We start from the raw sequence: 20,794 nt of genomic DNA on the forward strand, positions 1-20,794 counted from the left end.
TTTGGCTTCAGGTTAAAGTTTTTGGTCAAGGTAGTTTTTGATGAAGTTGAAGTCCAATCAACTTGAAACTTAGTATAGATGTGCCCTATGATATGATCTTTCTAATTTAAATGCCAAATTAGAGTTTTTACTCCAATTTGACGGTTCACTGAACATAGAAAATGATAGTGCAAATTTCAGGTTAAAGTTTTTGGCTTCAGGTTAAAGTTTTTGGTCAAGGTAGTTTTTGATGAAGTTGAAGTCCAATCAACTTGAAACTTAGTATACATGTGCCCTATGATATGATCTTTCTAATTTAAATGCCAAATTAGAGTTTTGACCCCAATTTTACGGTTCACTGAACATAGAAAATGATAGTGCAAATTTCAGGTTAAAGTTTTTGGCTTCAGGTTAAAGTTTTTGGTCAAGGTAGTTTTTGATGAAGTTGAAGTCCAATCAACTTGAAACTTAGTATAGATGTGCCCTATGATATGATCTTTCTAATTTAAATGCCAAATTAGAGTTTTTACTCCAATTTGACGGTTCACTGAACATAGAAAATGATAGTGCAAATTTCAGGTTAAAGTTTTTGGCTTCAGGTTAAAGTTTTTGGTCAAGGTAGTTTTTGATGAAGTTGAAGTCCAATCAACTTGAAACTTAGTATAGATGTGCCCTATGATATGATCTTTCTAATTTAAATGCCAAATTAGAGTTTTTACTCCAATTTTACGGTTCACTGAACATAGAAAATGATAGTGCAAATTTCAGGTTAAAGTTTTTGGCTTCAGGTTAAAGTTTTTGGTCAAGGTAGTTTTTGATGAAGTTGAAGTCCAATCAACTTGAAACTTAGTATAGATGTGCCCTATGATATGATCTTTCTAATTTAAATGCCAAATTAGAGTTTTTACTCCAATTTGACGGTTCACTGAACATAGAAAATGATAGTGCAAATTTCAGGTTAAAGTTTTTGGCTTCAGGTTAAAGTTTTTGGTCAAGGTAGTTTTTGATGAAGTTGAAGTCCAATCAACTTGAAACTTAGTATACATGTGCCCTATGATATGATCTTTCTAATTTAAATGCCAAATTAGAGTTTTGACCCCAATTTTACGGTTCACTGAACATAGAAAATGATAGTGCAAATTTCAGGTTAAAGTTTTTGGCTTCAGGTTAAAGTTTTTGGTCAAGGTAGTTTTTGATGAAGTTGAAGTCCAATCAACTTGAAACTTAGTATAGATGTGCCCTATGATATGATCTTTCTAATTTAAATGCCAAATTAGAGTTTTTACTCCAATTTGACGGTTCACTGAACATAGAAAATGATAGTGCAAATTTCAGGTTAAAGTTTTTGGCTTCAGGTTAAAGTTTTTGGTCAAGGTAGTTTTTGATGAAGTTGAAGTCCAATCAACTTGAAACTTAGTATACATGTGCCCTATGATATGATCTTTCTAATTTAAATGCCAAATTAGAGTTTTGACCCCAATTTTACGGTTCACTGAACATAGAAAATGATAGTGCAAATTTCAGGTTAAAGTTTTTGGTCAAGGTAGTTTTTGATAAAGTAGAAGTCCAATCAACTTGAAACTTAGTATACATGTTCCCTTTGATAAGATCATTCTAATTTTAATGCCAAATTACAGAATTTATTCCAATTTCACAGTCCTTTAAACATAGAAAATGATAGTGTGAGTGGGGCATCCGTGTACTGTGGACACATTCTTGTTTATTTAAGTATTACCATTGTAATAGTGTGAATTTTGTGATTTCTATCAAATGAAATACCAACCATAATCTTTGGAATTGCCAGCCATTAAAGACTAAATAAATTTATTCATTTTTCTCCTTTTTTAATTGGACTCTAGTGGTGATAGATTGGTTTAACTCTACTTATAAATCATAACTGGGCCTTTTTATGATTTTGTTTTTGTGCGAAATCAAATGGTTTTATTGCAAATTTTTATGTCACTACAAAAAATTTAAAATATATCTATACATTAAGCACTTCCTATTAGTACCTTAATGCTTATTTTCTTTCCTTCCATACATGTAATAAGTATCACTTGTATAGAAAATCAACAGACATTTATGTAGTAGCGTTCATTATTTTATTTTGATTAATTTTATGTTTTTATTATTTGATTTAATTACATTATTTTGTTTTTATTGATTCATCAAAGCAGTGCTAGTATTAAGTTTTATCATATTTAATTGTCTCAGTTTTTCATTTTTCATGTATATAGTTATGATTTGAATGTTAGTGAAAAGGGCAGTAAAAAAAATTCTTGTAATGTTCTTCTTATAATGGTCTTCTAACTAAATCCAGCAAACTGAAAAATATCAAAGGTAACTTCGTAAACCTTGTGAGCAGTGATACTTCCTCTTATGAGTTTTTTGATAAAGAGGTTCTCTTATTAATTTGGCCCTAGAAAAACAAAATTAGACAGACCCATGTTAATTGCTTAGAATTATGGACAAGACACAACTTAAAATAATTACATTCATATAAAATTGTTTTCAGTCCTTTAAATATTTGACTTAAACTGTTTTCAGCACCACCTACAGTTACAGTCCTACAACCATCATATTCTATAACTGTTGGTGACTCTGTCACTCTGGAATGTACTGTTTCATCTGTCCTCCCTGTAACATCAGTTCAATGGCAGAGAAATGTTGGTGGTATTATTACTACCATCACATCAACAAGTAACACCAACAAATATAGTGGTAACACTGTTACCACACCATCTCTCACTATTTCTGTTACGGCCCTCAGTGACACAGGAGATTATACATGTTTCGCCACCAACAGTGTAGGAACAGGACAAAGTACAATCACCACTCTTACTGTAACAGGAAGTATGTGAAAACACCTACTTTTTATATTTGCTTGATCACACCTGATTATTATTACATATATACGTGTTATTCTATGGAATCACATTTATATATTTACCTACCTATCTGCTGTGTTCACATTGGCTTATATTTCCATTTGTACTGTCACATTGGCTTATATTTCCATCTGTACTGTCACATTGACTTATATTTCCATTTGTACTGTCACATTTGCATTTATTCAGCATATGTTATTGTTTACCAATGCTTCTCCCGGCCTGTCGTCCCATACAACTGTATTTGTATTATATATTACCTCCTATATGCTTATGACCAAATGTGATATTTATAATCTGAAAACCATATCCTTCAGGTTTATTTAACCTTTTTATTAAGGTAACTTAGATCTTTTTATCTGTTTTAAAGCATGTTGATGTATGCTACTTATTGAAGGCACTTATTGTGGATTCATTTTTTGGTGGGTATCAATTTTCATGGATTGAGGAAAACATGAAGTTTCGTGGATATTTGATTTTGTGGTTTTGCCTATCTCTGGATGCAAAACCTATAGAAAATTTGTAATTCGTTGAACATTTGAATTGGTGTTTCAACTGTACCCACGAAACCAACAAAAATTGGTATCCAACGAATAATAATGAATCCACAGTATTCATCATTGTGGATAGTAATGTATTTGGATTTTTTTATATTTTGTGAGAATACATGTTTTGAATAACTTTTCATACAAGTGAGCGGTTCAGCTAGCTATAAAACTATAATCTTTGGGATTGCCAAGCATTAAAGACTAAATAATTTTATTCATTTGTCTTTCTTCTATTGAATGAAACTTCATTGTGAAAATACCCAGAATAACAAATAGTTATTTCTGACTGAGTTTGAAGAAAAAAAGTAAATCATGTCTATTTATCATCTTGCCTACATAGAAAAGTTAGACATATAGCTATTTTGTCATCAATATTGTCAACATTTTGGGTTCAGTTTGTGGGTTAAGATTTTCTAGACAATCATTACTTTGTCAAACTTTCTTGGAAATTTTTCAAACATGGACAGAAGCTTCTTCACAGAAAACAAAAACCATCATCTCAATCAAAGCTTGTAAAATATTTGTTTTCAAATTATTATATGTGTTAGTAAATTGGCTAACTATTTTTGTTTTGAATTTATCATTTTTATAGTCTGTATTTCATGTTTTAGACATAAATAACTATATATAAAATTCATGGAAGTTTACAAAATTTGTTCAGAACCTTCTTCATGATCAGGACATAGTTGGCAGAGGAAAAGTTATATTTTTTCTATCTTCTGCTGATAAATGAACTTCCTGTTTAGATCCCCAAATGATTTATCTTCTTAAGGCTTGTACATCTGTCTCAAACTGTTGCCTTTCTTTTAGTTTTAACTTGACATAAGCATTCACCACAATGGTTTCTTTGCAAATTGTATGTCACTACACTGGTAGTAGTTTTTGCATAAACAATATTTGTATAAATTAAGCACTTCCTATTACATGTAGTACCTTAGTGCTTATTTTTAACTAAGAATCACTTCTAGAGGAAATCAACATACATTCATGTAGAAGCTTTCATTATTTTATTTTATCTTTTTATTATTTAATTTATTTACATTATTTTGTTTTTATTGATTCATCTAATTAATATTAAGAGTTATCATATATCATTGTCTCAGTTTTTCTTTCCTCATGTATACAGTTATATATTTATGATTTAAATGTTAGTGAAAAAGGGCAGTAACAACAATTTTCTTCTAATTAGTTGCAACAAATTGAAAAATATTAAAGGTAAATTTGTAAACCTTGTGAGCAGTGATACTTCCTCTTATTATGTGTTTTTGATAAAGAGGTAATTTAACCCTAGATTTTTTTTTAGACAGGCCAATGTTAATTGCTTGGAATTAAGGACAAGACACCTCCTAAAATAATTACATTCATATCAAATTGTTTCCAGTTCGTTTAATATTTGATTTAAACTATTTTCAGCACCACCTACAGTTACAGTCTTACAACCATCATATTCTATTACTGTTGGAAACTCTGTCACTCTGGAATGTACTGTTTCATCAGTCCTTCCTGTTACATCAGTACAATGGCAGAGAAATGTTGGTGGTAGTATCACTACCATCACATCAACAAGTAACCCAAACAAATATAGTGGTAACACTGTTACCACACCATCTCTCACTATTTCTGTTACGGCCCTTAGTGACACAGGAGATTATACATGTTTGGCCTCCAACAGTGTAGGAACAGGACAAAGTACAGTCACCACTCTTACTGTAACAGGAAGTATGTCATCGAAAAAGAAAACTCAATTCTCTGTTTTTTCTGTTTAACAGTTGACCTGATCCTGACTCCTTTGTTTTATAACTCATCTTATTTATCATACCATTACCTCACCTGGAGCATCTGTATAATTTGTTCTTAACTACCACTACACTATAGGCCATGTTTTAATTTACAGCATGCAAAGCCTCTAATAAATAGAAAGATCATTTTCTTTCACAATTCTCCTTAAACTTTGTCCTATATTCATGCTACTAATTGTTTCTAAAATCTTTAACTGTCCCAAGTTATTATCTACTATTGGTGAGGCTTAATTCATTATCTTGACTATCGGTTCCTGAACTATTTTACGGTCTCAAAATGTCTATTTATAATTGTCAAACCTTAACTATCTTCCCAAATTTCCTTTCTAATGACTGAATATTTTAAGTCACACATATATATATATATATATATATTTGTCATGGGTATTGGACAATGGTAAAGGACTGATCTTTTTATCTAAATCTGTTTCCTTAACTTCTTTTCAATGACTTCTGACTTCGCCTGAGGCAGTCTGAGACTTTCATGTCTTGCACTTTCAACAATGATTATTGTTCTTATCACCAGGTTTGCTTTAAAATAAAAAGCTTTTCACATAAATAAAGTTTGTGGTTTCCACCAGTTTGACCATGTCATTGTAAAGGAAAGAAATTTTCAATGTAGTCTACACTTTTTGTTTAATGAAAATATATTTTTCTCAGTAAGTAAATCATTTCTAGTTTATTGTTTTATATTGATTGGACAGATTGATTTCTTTTTAAATTGTGAAAAACTTTGTGCAGCAAACAAGTGAGATTGAAATAGATGAGAAATTGGTTTCCATGCAAAGATTTGACAAGCATTGTTATCATCTTGTTCTTTATGACAAAATATAAGTAAGTTCTTGCATGCTGGTAAGTAGATTTGTATTTTTGGAAATAACATTTTGGGAGTAAATCCATCAAAAAGTGTCTATTGCATACAGAACTGAGGTCTGCATTATTACTTTAAAGTTTAGGATACAAATCTTTTATTGATTTTTTTTTATTGATTTTTAGCTCCACCAACTGGGGTAGAAGAAAAATTTCTATGGTTTAGTGATAATTATGTTTGTTATGTTTCATTTTTAGCTGTACCAACAGTTCAAGTTCAACAACCAACATATTCTGTTACCACTGGTAACTCAATTACCTTGGTGTGTACTGTGACCTCCAACCTTGCTGTCATTACTGTTTACTGGCAGAGAAATATTAATAATGTAGTAACAACTATCACAACAACAAACAACAACAACAAATACAGTGGTAGTACTGTTTCCCAACCATCTCTTACCATCTTTAATGCAGCACAAAGTGATGCTGGGGTTTACACATGTTTTGCCACCAACAGTGTAGGGACTGGACAGAGTACAACTACCTCATTGGCTGTTACTGGAAGTATGTGGTTTTTTATAACTGATTACCAATTTCTTGTGCAATTTGTATCAGTTCTCCATAGTTTTGGGAGGTATTTTCTGATGTTTGTTTCAATGAAATACTGAAAAGTGTATAATAACCTTAACTATTTTCCATATATTTCCATGATAAAAATTTACATACATATAAAAATTAGCTACAAGATATACATAAAAAAATCATGGTTCAGTTATTAATGCAAGTGAAAAAGTAGATAAAATATGGGTCTGTGCATTCAATACAGTTTTTCAGATGGTTAATTTAGTAGAAAAATACATCAGGTAAATACCTTATTTTTTGCCATTTTTTTCAGGTATTCCTGTAGTGACTGTATCACAGCCAAACTATAATGTTGTCATAGGTAACACTGTAACATTGGAATGTACTGTTTCGGCAAATCCTTTCCAAACCAGTGTTTCCTGGCAGAAAATTCAGAATGGTGTTACAAGTAATGTCAATACAGGACTTGTCGTTAAGTATTCTGGTTCCACAGTAAACAATCCATCCTTGACCATAACTAATACAGATACAACAGATTCTGCAAACTATGTTTGTACTGCTACCAACAGTGTTGGAACGGGAACCAGTTCTCAAACTTCACTATCTGTTACTGGAAGTAAGTCATTTACTTAATAAACAGCTGCGCCATGAGCGCATGATACGCCCGACATCTTATGTGGAAGTCTTATGCAATAATCATAAATAGTTTATGAGAAAGTTTTAAGCAATGACCATATATTGTTTTAGAGACACGGCGGGACATGTGAAACCCCCCACCCTGTTTTTTTTTACAAAAACTAAATATTACCAAAATAAAATTTTGAATCAAAACCAAAAAGTATACAGATCTTTAGATTAATATATCAAAGAAGTGTTTAAAGTTTTAAGCAATAATCATAACTTATTTTTGAGATACGGCGCGAAATGTAAAAAACCCTCCCCTGTTTTACAAAATACTCAATAACTCAAAAATAAAATTTTGAATAATCACCAAAAAGTATACAGATCTTTAGATTAATAGAACAAAGAAGTGTGTAAAGTTTTAAGCAATAATCATAAATCGTTTTTGAGATACGGCACAACATGTAAAAAGAAAACTCCCCCTTTTTTACAAAATACTAATAACTCAAAAATGAAATTTTGAATCATCACCAAAAAGTATACAGATATTGAGATTAATATAACAAAGACATGTGTAAAGTTTTAAGCAATAATCATAAATAGTTTTTGAGATATGGCGCGACATGTAAAAAAATCCTCCCCCTTTTTTACAAAATACTCAATAACTCAAAAATGAAATTTTGAATCATCACCAAAAAGTATACAGATATTGAGATTAATATAACTAAGAAGTGTTTAAAGTTTTAAGTCATAATCAAGAATAGTTTTTGAGATACAGTGCGACATGTGAAAAAAACACACCCCTGTTTTAGTTATAAAGTGCCGTAACTCAAAAAGTTTAAATCTTATTTTCACCAAAAAGTATACAGATCATTTGACCATCATAAGAAACAACTATATTAATTTTCATGAAATTTGGATAAGTCGTTCTCAAGTTACGGTGCGACATGTTTACGACGGACAGACGGACAGACAGACAGACAGACAGACGGACGGACGGACGGACGGACGGACACCGGACATTTGTATACCATAATACGTCCCGTCAAAATTTTGACAGGCGTATAAAAATAAATCAATATTTCTCTTTGAATATTAGTTTAAATTATTCAGTTCACCAATATCAATGTTTAGTTCTATTCAACAGCAGCAGGAATTGTTATCCATAGTAAGTCCTCAAATAACTATCTCTGTTATTGCAAGTTTCCTTGGTAGATCCTTAGAAAACAGTGTCTGTTATTGCCTGTTATCTGCAGTAAGTCCTCAAGAAACTGTCTTGGTGTTGTTCATTCTTGTTTGTCTTTTGTTTGTACCTCTATATTTTCAGAGAAGTTTGGCGATTGTGGTTTGTTTTGTTCCTGTGATTCTTTATGTATTGTGACATTTAAAAACACATCCCAAATATAGAGAAAATCACAAGAAGACACCTTATGTTGTCCATTGGTAATTTTGGTTGTTGGGTTACTGTCTCATTGACAAATACCCCACACCTTCTTTTTTGAATAGGAATGGGCATGGTAAATTGAATGTCTAGTTTAAAATACAATCAGTTGCACATTTAAGTAAAACATGAAGTTTTCTTGCTGAATTAACATTTGTTATTTATTGTTTATTGTGGTGTAATGGGTTGCGTTAATTCTAACTGATGTAAATTTGAAATCTCTTGAAACTGATATTTTATGTTGAAATTATTGGTTTTTCACACAAGAGTCATCTTATTTGAAAATCGTGGTTTTATAAGATGTACAGAATTTTTTGTATTTACCTCATATATACATGTCTTGTATTTTCTTACAGGTATTCCTGTTGTACAAATACCCCAACCATCATACACTGTTAATCTTGCACAAACTATAACAATTACATGTACTGTAACTGCTAATCCTACACATACTAGTGTCCAGTGGCAGAGAACACAGAATGGTGTCACTACAAACATTGGTGTCGGATCTGGTAAATACAGTGGCGGAACTGTAAATTCACCATCACTTAGTATCAACAATGCTGACCTGAATGATATCGGACAATATGTTTGTTCTGCTACCAACATTGTAGGAACTGGAACCAGCACAGCTACTACTTTAAATGTTGTTGGAGGTATGATTCAAAAGTTAAAATATATTATTAAATTAAACCAGTGTTTCACACTATGTAGTGTCAAAAGTAGGAATTGAAAAAACCTTTCCTCAGCTTTTTTGTTGTTTTTCATTTTCCTTGGGATGTATGAGAGAGGGGAATGCTAGGGGAGGGTTAACAATATAGTTACTATAAAAGGAAGTATTATTGAATAAGAACTTGAAAATTAAGATCTGTAAAGAAGGTTATTAGATCATTCATCAGGATAACATACATCACATCTGGATTCCCATCTGTATGGCATAGGCAACACTCCATTATTGAGGCATTTATTTTTGATATGAAGTTTGATGTGACTGTATTACAAGATCTCTCATTGTCTTTTAATCTATAAAAATAGCTGAATTGACTGCTTTAGTTAAAGAAGACATTTTCCGAAAAGGAAACATGTGGGATTACAATTCTGACATTCAATTGTTAAAGGCTATTGATCTTAAGTTACTTGAGGGTCAACTTTTTTATTAATTCGGTGGATATGGTTCAAACTCCTAGATTTGTACTCTAACGTGTAAGTTAAGAGTCATAATGAGGGCTTTTGTATATTTTTGTAGTGATTAGAGCATGAACTTTTTTGATTCCCTCTAAAAACAATGTGAATATATTTTTATAAAAGAGAAATTTAATACAAATACTGACTTATAAAAAAATCCATAATAACAATTTGATTAATATAATACTTAAATGTTATAGATCCACCAACAGTTGTTGTACAGCAATCAGCATACAGCGTGTTAGTGGGTAACACTATTACATTAGTATGTACTGTAACATCTACCCCTGGAGCTACTTCAGTTGTTTGGCAACGTACCACAAATGGTGTTACAACAACAATCAGTTTAGCAAATGCTAATAAGTATAGTGGCTCTTCTGTAAATGTCCCATCTCTGACCATCTTTAGTTCTGCTGAGAGTGATGAAGGAAGTTATGTTTGTCGGGCAACAAACCAGTTTGGAACTGGACAGAGCACAGCAACTACACTTACCGTTACTGGAAGTAAGTAAAATACTTTAATAGAAACTTGATTTAGGCAAAACAAAAATAAATGTTGTATTATATATCTTTTTTGAATTTATTCATGGTTTCCTATGGATTCGTGACGTTTTTTTTTTTTTTTATGCAAATATCAGTTAAATGAAATTTTGTTATTGAGATACAATGTAGACATTAGCAGGCTTGATACATTGGAATATATTAAGGTTGTTTCTAAATATTTTAACTTTAAATATTTCCTTTTTTTGAAGGTTTTATTAAGGGAGTTTAAAATGTTTTGCATATGAAATTTCCATTAATTTTTCTGTATTATTTTGTTAAAGTTTTATAATGACTGAGTTGTTGGTAAAAGTTACTATTGACCAAGTATTACATAGACATTAATTATTGATGAAAAACATTTAACATTATTTGTTTTTAAAAAATGTGAATATTCTCTAAATGGAGATTTTATTTGAAAGTGCAGAACTTCAATCCAATTGACTGAAATTATAATGTCTTCATGTAACTTAAAGTTGTCTGAATTTAGAATCTGGGAATTTATCTCTGATAAAAGTATGGTGTAGACTCAGATAATGATTTTAATGATGCACATTCATATTTTTTCACAGGTATCCCAGTAGTACAAATTTTACAATCTACATACCAAGTAAACTTTGGCAGTAACAGAGTATTGGAGTGTACAGTTAGTTCAAACCCTGCCCACTCAACTGTACAGTGGCAGAAATTAGTCAACAATCAATTTCAGCCAATCAACTTTGCCAATAATAAATATGAGGGATCTTCTGTTTCTGTCCCATCTTTAACAGTTAATTCAGCTGACTTAAATGATGAAGGATTTTACATTTGCACAGCTACTAATAGCTTAGGAACAGGACAGAGTTCCCAGACCTTCTTAGATGTCATTGGAAGTATGATATTCGTTACAATTTTTCATGTAGAAATTATTACATGTATTTTATGTTGCAATAACTAAATGTCACAAAAAAATCAGAATTGTGTAAAATTGAGAAAATATTCAACTACAGACATGTAGATTCCACAACTGCAACAAGTGTATTACGATATTTCTCCACTCCAGACAGTTAAATTTTAATATTTAAAACGTGAGGCTTGCCAAGCTTTTTAAATAATTAAAATTTAACTGTTGAGAGTGGAGATATATCGTAATACACGAGTTGCAGTGGTTGAATCTGTTTCTCTTATGATTTTTATTCTTTCTTTTCAAAGATTTGAGGAAAGTTGTGTACTTTTGATGCGACATCATCAGGCATGGTCACCTTTTTTCATGACGCCACAATAAAAGAAAATTCAGCAGAAAACAAGAAAATTTAACATCACAATTAAATTTCAACCAATCATTTGCCGAGAACAGATTTTTCACTAGTGAGGAGAAATATTTTTCTCACACCGGTCAAGAAATGTGAAAATAGCACAAAAATTAGAGAAAAACAGTTCTGTATTTCAAGGGTAGCGTCTGTTCCTTGATTATTTGGATATCATGACAGTTCACAAATTCAGATTAGTATTACTGGTGATATTATGTGCACAGGCTTTGTTATGTTGTGAGAACATTATAAATACCAGATCATAATCATAGTTTGTTGGCAACATGATGTAGTTATATTTTGAAAATGATGTTCATAATTATGTATATATTAAAAACAAAAATCAAAAGCAGGGCAGTAATTTATATTTTATAATTTCTTAGGACTTTTCCAGCTTATTTTAAATGTCCAATTATTTTGTTTTTATTTATACTTCAGATATTTTAACTGTTACAATTCAGCAGTCACAATATGCTGTAACCATTGGTCAGACAGTAACCCTGGGATGCACCGTGACTGGTTCCCCTGCTGCTACCAATGTCTATTGGCAGAAAACAGTAAATAATGTTGTTACAACCATTAGTAGTAGCACCAACACAAATAAGTATAGTGGCTCCACTGTAAGCACACCATCACTGACCATTGTCAATGCTGACCAGAGTGATGAAGCCACATACGTCTGCTTTGCTACCAATGGTGTTGGACTTGGTCAGAGTACACAAACTTTCTTGGACGTTACTGGAAGTAAGCTATATTTCTTGATTGTTCTAAAAATGTTTTTGAATTTGTTCAAATATTTTTATTATAAAAATTTGAACTTAATACATGTGATGTAAGATATAGCATGTTAATATTTGTTTTTTAACAATGGCTACAAGCCATGTCTAAAGAAAGAACAATGTTAAACCCACTTGATCTGTAGAATAATATCTTCATATATTTATCAGCCTCTCTACAGTTTTGTAAAAAAAAATGTGAATGAAATAACTTGAAATAAATTTTTTGCCAGATTAAAAACTAAATATTGGAGGAATCTCACAATAGTAAAGTACCAGTAATAGACTTTAAAAAAACAAACTTATTTGAGGTTAAAGTCATGTGTTAAAATAATTAAGATGGTTTAAGTTGTTTTATGTTAACAAGGTTACAGACAATAATTTGACTGATTGATTGATGATCGCTTTATGATGTATCAGTGGACAGTAATAAGAGATTGAAGACATGAAACCTGAAAGAAAGCTGAATAAACTGAAAAGAAAACTATTAGTTTAAATTAGATAATCTATTTTGTTTTATTTAGATGTACCATCTGTACAAGTTCAGCAGCCTCAGTACAATTCAAACTTTGGTTCAACTGTCACTCTGGTTTGTACTGTTACCGCCAACCCTGCTCATACTACTGTACAATGGCAGCGTGTCATTAATAACCAGAGAAGTAACATCAACATAGGTCTGGCCAAATACACAGGATCTACAGTCAATACACCAACACTGACCATCAACAATGTGGAACTAAGTGATGAAGGCAACTACGTCTGTACAGCAACTAACAGTATTGGTACAGGAGAGAGCACACAAACATTCTTAGATGTTGTTGGCAGTAAGTTTTATAAGTTGAAACTAATGGTATCATAACAAAAAAGAGCTCATATCTATTATACATGTCTGACTTAAATATTTAGAATGTTGACATCTGTTCTCTATGTTTTCTAGTCCTATAATTAGATGGAAATCAGTACGATTTTGTCCAGTTTCGCAAAATCTCTGCTTTTAACCTAATTGAGATGTAAAAATCAACACTTTGAAAAAGACCTTTGTTGAACATAGTTCTATTTATCTTTCTCACATGTCTTTTTATCAACTTCAATATTTTTTTATCTTAAAACAATGAACTTAATAATTGGGGCCAAATATGACCTTTACCGATCTTTTTTTAAAGTGAACTTTATAAAATAAATTATCACATGAGAAAATAAGTATAGAAGTTTGACATACTGTTTCTGACACCAAATAATACACACATTTTATGATAGATATTGTATACAGCAATAGACTCTAACTATACTGGTTTATATTACAGACACCTTAACTGTACAGATTCCACAGTCTACATACTCTGTTCTTCTTGGTCAATCACGAACACTGGAGTGTTTGGTATCAGGATCACCATCAGCAACATCTATCTATTGGCAGAAGATTCAGGGTGGTACAACAACAACTATAAATAGTAACACCAATACAAACAAATACTCCGGAGGAACTGTTGGTACACCATCTCTAACTGTATTGAATGCTGTGCAGAATGATGAGGCTAATTACATCTGTTTTGCCGTTAATGCTGTTGGAACTGGCAACAGTCAACAGACTTTCTTGGATGTTACAGGAAGTATGTTTGCTTGTTATATTAGGCAATACCAGTTTTTTTTCCATGTTTATTATCTGTAAGTCTTGCCATGACATCTAATTTTGTAATGGTTGAAAAAAAGCATCCCGTTTGAAAGGTTTTACATTACTAATTTTTGGGGCCCTTTATAGCTTGCTGCTTGGTGTGAGCCAAGGCTCTGTGTTGAAGGCCGTACCTTGACCTATAATAATTTGCTTTTATGAATTGTTATTTGGATGGAGAGTTGTCTCATTGGCACTCATACCACATCTCCCTATATCTATGTATGTACTGTTGTAGTATTTCATCATATGTGTACCAGTAATGGTTAAATATGAAAAACTGAATCTGGGAACAAAACTGATAATCTAATCACGTAATCAGTAAACTAAACTGATAAACTAAATCAGAGAACAAAACTGATAATCTAATAAACTGAATCGGGGAACAAAACTGAGATGTCAAACATTGTTGAATATTTATTAGTTTGTATTCCTTCTTGCATATTTATGAAGTTAAGAAATCTTAATTTATTATTTCAGATGTACCATCAGTTGTTATTGGACAACCCCAGTATTCAGTCTTGATTAGTAACACTGTGACCCTAGGATGTACAGTGACAGCCAACCCAAGTCACACTACAGTTTACTGGAGGAGAGTTATCAATGGAGCCCTTACAGATATTACTGTTACAAATAATAACAAATACAGTGGATCTACAGTCAGCTCTCCATCATTAACCATCTTCAATGCTGATAATTCTGATGAAGGAAATTACATCTGTTATGCTGATAATTCCGTTGGAACTGGACAGAGCTCTCAAACTTTCCTTGATGTTTTTGGAAGTAAGTGATGATTTTATTAAACAATGCAGATATTTTTTGGGGTGGGGGATTTATAGACATGCACATATCCATCTGCAACACTTAGGTATATTTATTTTTCAAAATATACAACTGTGTCTCTTTAATTACAAAAGTAAATGTCCCTGTGCTGGGATATTATTTCATGACTTCCCATTTTATTTTATACATGTTTGGAAAAAAAAATGTCTTTTAATTCTTATATCAAACAAAGAGTTACTTGACTGCAAAAAAAGGATCTCCAACATAATGAAGTTTTTCTGAGATAAAATCAGGTACAGGCTTCAATATTTATGCAATTCTATAAAGTCTAATGCAAAGATATACAGTGAAAGAGAGGCAATTGATACAATAGGGACATTCAAACTCAAAAGTCAAAAATAAAATGACACCATGGCTAAAAAGACAAACAGACAAACAGCAGAACACAAAATGGATGAATCGAATCAGTATCATAATATATTTACCAATAATTGAACTATAGTATTTTCTTTTTTTATGTCCCATTTATGGGCATTATGTTTTCTGGTCTGTGTGTCTGTCCGTCCATACGTTCGTCTGTCCGTCTGTATGTTTGTCCGTGTGTCGCGCTTCAGGTTTTAGTTTTTGGTCGAAGTAGTTTTTGATGAAGTCCAATCAACTAGAAACTTAGTACACACGTTCCCTATGATATTATCTTTCTAATTTTAATGCCAAATTAGAGATTTTCCCCCATTTTCATGGTCCACTGAACATAGAAAATGATAGTGCAGATGGGGCATCCGTGTACTGGGGACACATTCTTGTTTTTGTGTAACTCGAATAATTCAAGCCCTTTCCGTGTCCGATTTTCTCCCACACGAGGGCTTGAACTCCTTATGATCATTGGCCGCATCGCCTGCTCTCTGTGAGAGAGAGCCAATCGGCGGTGATCAGGATAATTAGTCTGCGCAACTTTCTTGTAATTGTCTTTACCAAACTCGTGTGTTCAATTAACACAAATCCGATAATAATTAATTAACATCAATTAACATCAGTTTACATCATTTAACATCAATTAACATCCGGAACTCCTCCTTCTTTAGCTGCCAACTTAGTAAAAAATTCCCATATTGCATAGCGGTGTGAATTTTCCGGTTGACGGTCTTTATCGAGGAAGACGTTCAGGCGTTAATGTAGTCTTCGTAGATCAGGGGAATATAATGACTGAATTATTCGGGTTAGTTTTTGTGGTCATTTTCAGTACACTTGAATGTCATCTCTGATGGTTTTTCCTCATCATTAAAATATGTTTTTTCTTCTTTAAACTAGATGTACCAGTTGTAACTGTATCCAGCTCATCCTACAGTATCAATCTAAATAACCCTGTCACGCTTGGTTGTACTGTCACAGCCAACCCAGTTGAGACATCTGTGTACTGGCAGAAGATTAAAAATGGTGTGACCACAACAATTAATTTCAATACAAACACCAACAAATATGGAGGATCTAGTGTACAGAATCCATCATTACAAATCTTTAGTGTAGTGGAAGATGATGAAGCCACATATGTCTGTTTTGCTGTCAACAGTGTTGGAACTGGACAGAGTTCACAGACCACCCTTACTGTTATTGGAAGTATGTATAATTTGAAGTTGGGGCTACCTCAATCACTTATATCATCTTGAAAGAGGAACAAGCATCTGCATGTGATATACTGTTTTAATTTGTTTGGATCCCAGTTGACTTTCATTGTTCCATAGTGATAAAATAGAATTTAAATATGTCCTATTGAATGTTTTGACCTAGTAGAGTAATCAGTACCCTATTGAACCATAGAAAATATTGCACCATATCAATTTCCAAAAATGCTAGTTATTTACAGAGAAGTAGGCTATTATAAATATATCACAAAGGTAGACTCCCATACATGTCCTAAATGCATAATTTCCAAAAATACAATCCACTATTTTCCATAGCACCATACTTTTAAGAGCATAATTTTTTCAGTACGACAAAAAACAAGAAATGCATTGATAAAATAATGCACCTGGAATACATTTTTATTGTCTCATAAGTACATGAAGTACATATATTGTTGAAAAAGTAAAATCACAAAAATACTGAACTCTGAGGAAAATTCAAACTGAAATTCCCTAATCAAAAGGCAAAATCAAAAGACAAAACACATAAAACAAATGGATAACAACTGTCATATTCCTGACTTGGTACAGGCATTTCTTGCAGTTACCAGTATTTCATAAGGACCTAGATTCTAACAATTTTAAAATTAGAGTTCTATTTGCAAATCTGATAAAATTCTTAATCATATTTATTATATTTTCAGGTATCCCTTCAGTTGTCATTCCACAAAACCAGTATCAAGTCAATTTTGGTAACACTATAACATTGCAGTGTCAGGTAACAGCTACCCCACAACACACTGTAGTAGAATGGAGGAGAACAATAAATGGAGTCACAAATACCATTTCTGTTACAAACACCAACAAATACAGTGGTTCTACAGTTGCCACTCCATCCCTGACAATATCAACTTCAGCAAGCAGTGATGAAGGGTTCTACACATGTTATGCTACCAACAGTATTGGGACAGGCAACAGTCAACAGACATATTTAGATGTTGTCGGAAGTAAGTTTTTTATGATTTATGTCTCAATAACAAAACATGGTGCCACAAATTGAATTGCTCAATAAATATTTTTTATAGTTTCTTTGATAGATATACAAATACATCTAGCTTTAAAAAGTTATAAATAGATTAACAATGCTTGCATCTTTGATAACTGATATTATGTCAGCTTTCTTCCATGTGGTCACTGTTTAAATGATGATTGAAATTAAAGCGACCTGCTGGTTATTATGAAAATATGAAGATGTTGTTTGATTGCAAATGAGACAACTCGCCATAAGAGACCAAATGACACAGAAATTAACAACTAAAGGTCACAGTAAAGTACAGCTTTCAACAATGAGCAAAGCCCATACTTGCTGATTTTGCCTTCTTATTTTAAAATATAAATTTAAATATAACTTCTTGTGTTTAAACAGTTAAGCAAAAACTTTTATATACAATGTTATTGCTATTGTTTTTAGATATTTCTAACTAAATAAATCATTTTTAATTAAAGCATTCTTATTTTCACGAGAAATATGCGTATATTTCCAGCTCAACCAACAGTAACAGTACTTTCCAACCAGTACTCAGTTATCTTAGGTAATACTGTTACATTGGAATGTCAAGTTGTTGCCACACCTCAACACACCTCTGTACAATGGACAAGAGTGGTCAATGGTCAGTCAACAAATATTAACATGGGAACAGGAAACAATAAGTACAGCGGATCCACAGTGAACGGTCCATCTTTGACAATCTCATCAGCAGCTAATTCTGACGAAGGCTATTACACATGTACTGCCACCAATGTTGCTGGAACAGGATCCAGTCAACAGACATACCTTGATGTAACAGGAAGTAAGAAATGATTTTCTTGTTCACACTGTAAACCAACTTATTTATCATGGATGCCAGTTCATGGTTTATTTCTAAACATCTTTTGGGTGTTTATACAACAGAAATTCAAAGTTTAACATTTTCATGACTTGAGATTAACCATCGTTTTTGTCCTATCAAAAATACTTTGTTCTAGAAAAATTAGTTGATTTACAAGTATATACACTTATGTGCAGCTAAAATGACTTTAAGGTACATGCAATGAATGCTTTTTTCCTGATATTTGTAAGTTATATATGATAGCAATTTATATCATGGTGATAATTTGTTAGCAATATATAGGAAATAGTTCTGTAGATGTGGATTTATCTTAAATGAAACTTTTAGAATTTTTGTAATTGATATGTGATCAATCACTGCTGAGAGAAGACCATACAGAACTATGGTGACATTTAATTTCCTGAAATATTTATTCAACTTCTTGTACAGTCTCCAAGATGATTGTAGTTTCTCAAAAAGGGTATGTTTAGGTGAACAATTTTTTAAGAAACTTAATTTTAATTTTTTAATTTTTATAGATTTGACATTAGATTTTGATAATTGAGTAAAGATGAATATTTGATTATTTATTACATTTTTATAGATTTACCACAAGTGGTTGTTTCTCTGCCGCAATATAATGTTGATATTGGATCAACTGTCACACTTGGATGCACAGTGACTGCCAACCCTACTCACACTGTGGTGTATTGGCAGAGAATTGGCAATAATAATGTCGGAACCAACGTTGACATGAACAATAATAAGTACAGCGGTTCAACAGTCAACAGTCCATCACTGACAATCAATAATGCTGCTTTAAGTGACGAAGGAAGCTACAGATGTTATGCCACTAACAGTATTGGTACTGGACAGAGTCAAAATACTTTCTTAGATGTTGTTGGCAGTAAGTGTTTTTACTAACAATTTTTGATTGTCCATTTGTTTGATGTTACCAATTGGAGAATTGCTGACTATAGAATTGTTTACTATAATTGATTAATGTAGAATAATAAATTATTGAGATTATTTTTCTTCTGCAAAAAATTGTCAAGACTTAAACCAAATTTTGGGAAAAGAAACATGCCTTTTTGTCACTTTTAACGTTAGGTCATTCACTTGTATGTGAGATTATTTTTAATTATTCAGACAAGTTTTGTATTTAGTAATCTTTGGGCTTGACCAAATAGTTGATTTACTGTATCATTGGTTTCTTAACACTGAGGTTGTGAATTTGAAACCATGCATGTGGTAGGTGTGTTCTACTTCAATTTAATTGACTAGGATTGGTAGTTTTCCTGCCAAATGTAATTATTCTGTGCGCTCTAGTTTCACCACCAACAAAACTGACCACTAATAGTACCAGCACTGAGGGTCATCTTTGAAAACCAGCAATCAATCCCAATCAATCATTTAGTAATCTAATTTTTATCAATGATATCTCTACAATAATAGAGGGGGCTAAAAGAATAGAAGTTTTATTATTGTTATTGGATATGATATTTTCTATATGCAAAATGTTTGGAAAAGGGATTACAACTAGAAAACAAAGGTTTCTAATGGGAAAAGGAGAGGGGTTATTGAATGTTTACTCCTTGATCAGTAAGCACTCTAATTTCTGGTAAATTAACTGTTCTAATATTGTGGGAGTGGGCCATCCATGTACTATGGACACATTCTTGTTTACTGATATTAATTACTGCATATTTTTTTCCAGATACCCCAGTAGTAACTGTTCTGAGCAACCAGTACTCTGTGAATATTGGGGCCAGTAGAACTCTTGAATGTACTGTGACAGCATCACCCACTCATAATAATGTATATTGGCAGAGAAACATCAATGGGGTATCTACCACAATTACTATTAACAACAATAAATACAGTGGTTCCACAGTTAGTAATCCTTCACTGACCATTAATAATGCTGATAATAATGATGAAGGATTTTACATTTGTTTCGCTACCAACAGTGTAGGACTTGGACAGAGTGCCAACACATTCTTGGATGTTCTTGGAAGTAAGTTTATATACAATTACAACCAAAGCAATACATATTTTAACCAATCTTAATGCACTCATCTTAGACGGGAAACATTATGTCTGTTCATCAAAGTGTATATCAGTATGATAACTCAAATATCATCCACTTTTTGCAGAGCTGCTAATTTTTTTCTTCATTCCATGAAATCCATCAATTGTAATTTTGAAGACATTACATGTTGAAATCAGGTGAAAATGATTTTTTTGTATGAAGTCACATGAAGTAAAGTGTACTTATATAAGCAATACTAATTCAATAACCAAATACACATGTAATGAAAAATGATTTATTTTGGAAGATATATAATTTCACAATTTCAATGATGATATCTCTTTGCAAGGTTTTATATTTTCTTTT

At 32.0% G+C, this 20,794-nt stretch overlaps 1 protein-coding gene across 10 annotated transcripts in view; it reads left to right on the top strand.

The window, feature by feature from the left end:
- The window catches only part of LOC143068347 (hemicentin-1-like), a 166,363-nt gene that overhangs the window by 124,052 nt on the left and 21,517 nt on the right, over positions 1 to 20,794 (top strand). For 8 of the 10 annotated variants that reach the window (XM_076242320.1, XM_076242321.1, XM_076242323.1 and 5 more), the window contains 16 exons: positions 2,527 to 2,832; positions 4,829 to 5,134; positions 6,283 to 6,588; positions 6,920 to 7,222; positions 9,025 to 9,324; positions 10,054 to 10,356; positions 10,965 to 11,264; positions 12,120 to 12,425; positions 12,982 to 13,281; positions 13,762 to 14,067; positions 14,607 to 14,909; positions 16,218 to 16,523; positions 17,233 to 17,535; positions 18,073 to 18,378; positions 19,001 to 19,303; positions 20,114 to 20,413. In XM_076242320.1, coding sequence (XP_076098435.1) covers positions 2,527 to 2,832; positions 4,829 to 5,134; positions 6,283 to 6,588; positions 6,920 to 7,222; positions 9,025 to 9,324; positions 10,054 to 10,356; positions 10,965 to 11,264; positions 12,120 to 12,425; positions 12,982 to 13,281; positions 13,762 to 14,067; positions 14,607 to 14,909; positions 16,218 to 16,523; positions 17,233 to 17,535; positions 18,073 to 18,378; positions 19,001 to 19,303; positions 20,114 to 20,413 — 4,857 coding nt within the window. The remainder of the gene's footprint in view (positions 1 to 2,526; positions 2,833 to 4,828; positions 5,135 to 6,282; positions 6,589 to 6,919; positions 7,223 to 9,024; positions 9,325 to 10,053; positions 10,357 to 10,964; positions 11,265 to 12,119; positions 12,426 to 12,981; positions 13,282 to 13,761; positions 14,068 to 14,606; positions 14,910 to 16,217; positions 16,524 to 17,232; positions 17,536 to 18,072; positions 18,379 to 19,000; positions 19,304 to 20,113; positions 20,414 to 20,794) is intronic. The other 2 variants (XM_076242327.1, XM_076242329.1) reach the window with 1 other exon arrangement.

Source organism: Mytilus galloprovincialis, chromosome 3 (assembly GCF_965363235.1).
Source record: "Mytilus galloprovincialis chromosome 3, xbMytGall1.hap1.1, whole genome shotgun sequence".
Taxonomy (NCBI): Eukaryota; Metazoa; Mollusca; class Bivalvia; order Mytilida; family Mytilidae; genus Mytilus; species Mytilus galloprovincialis.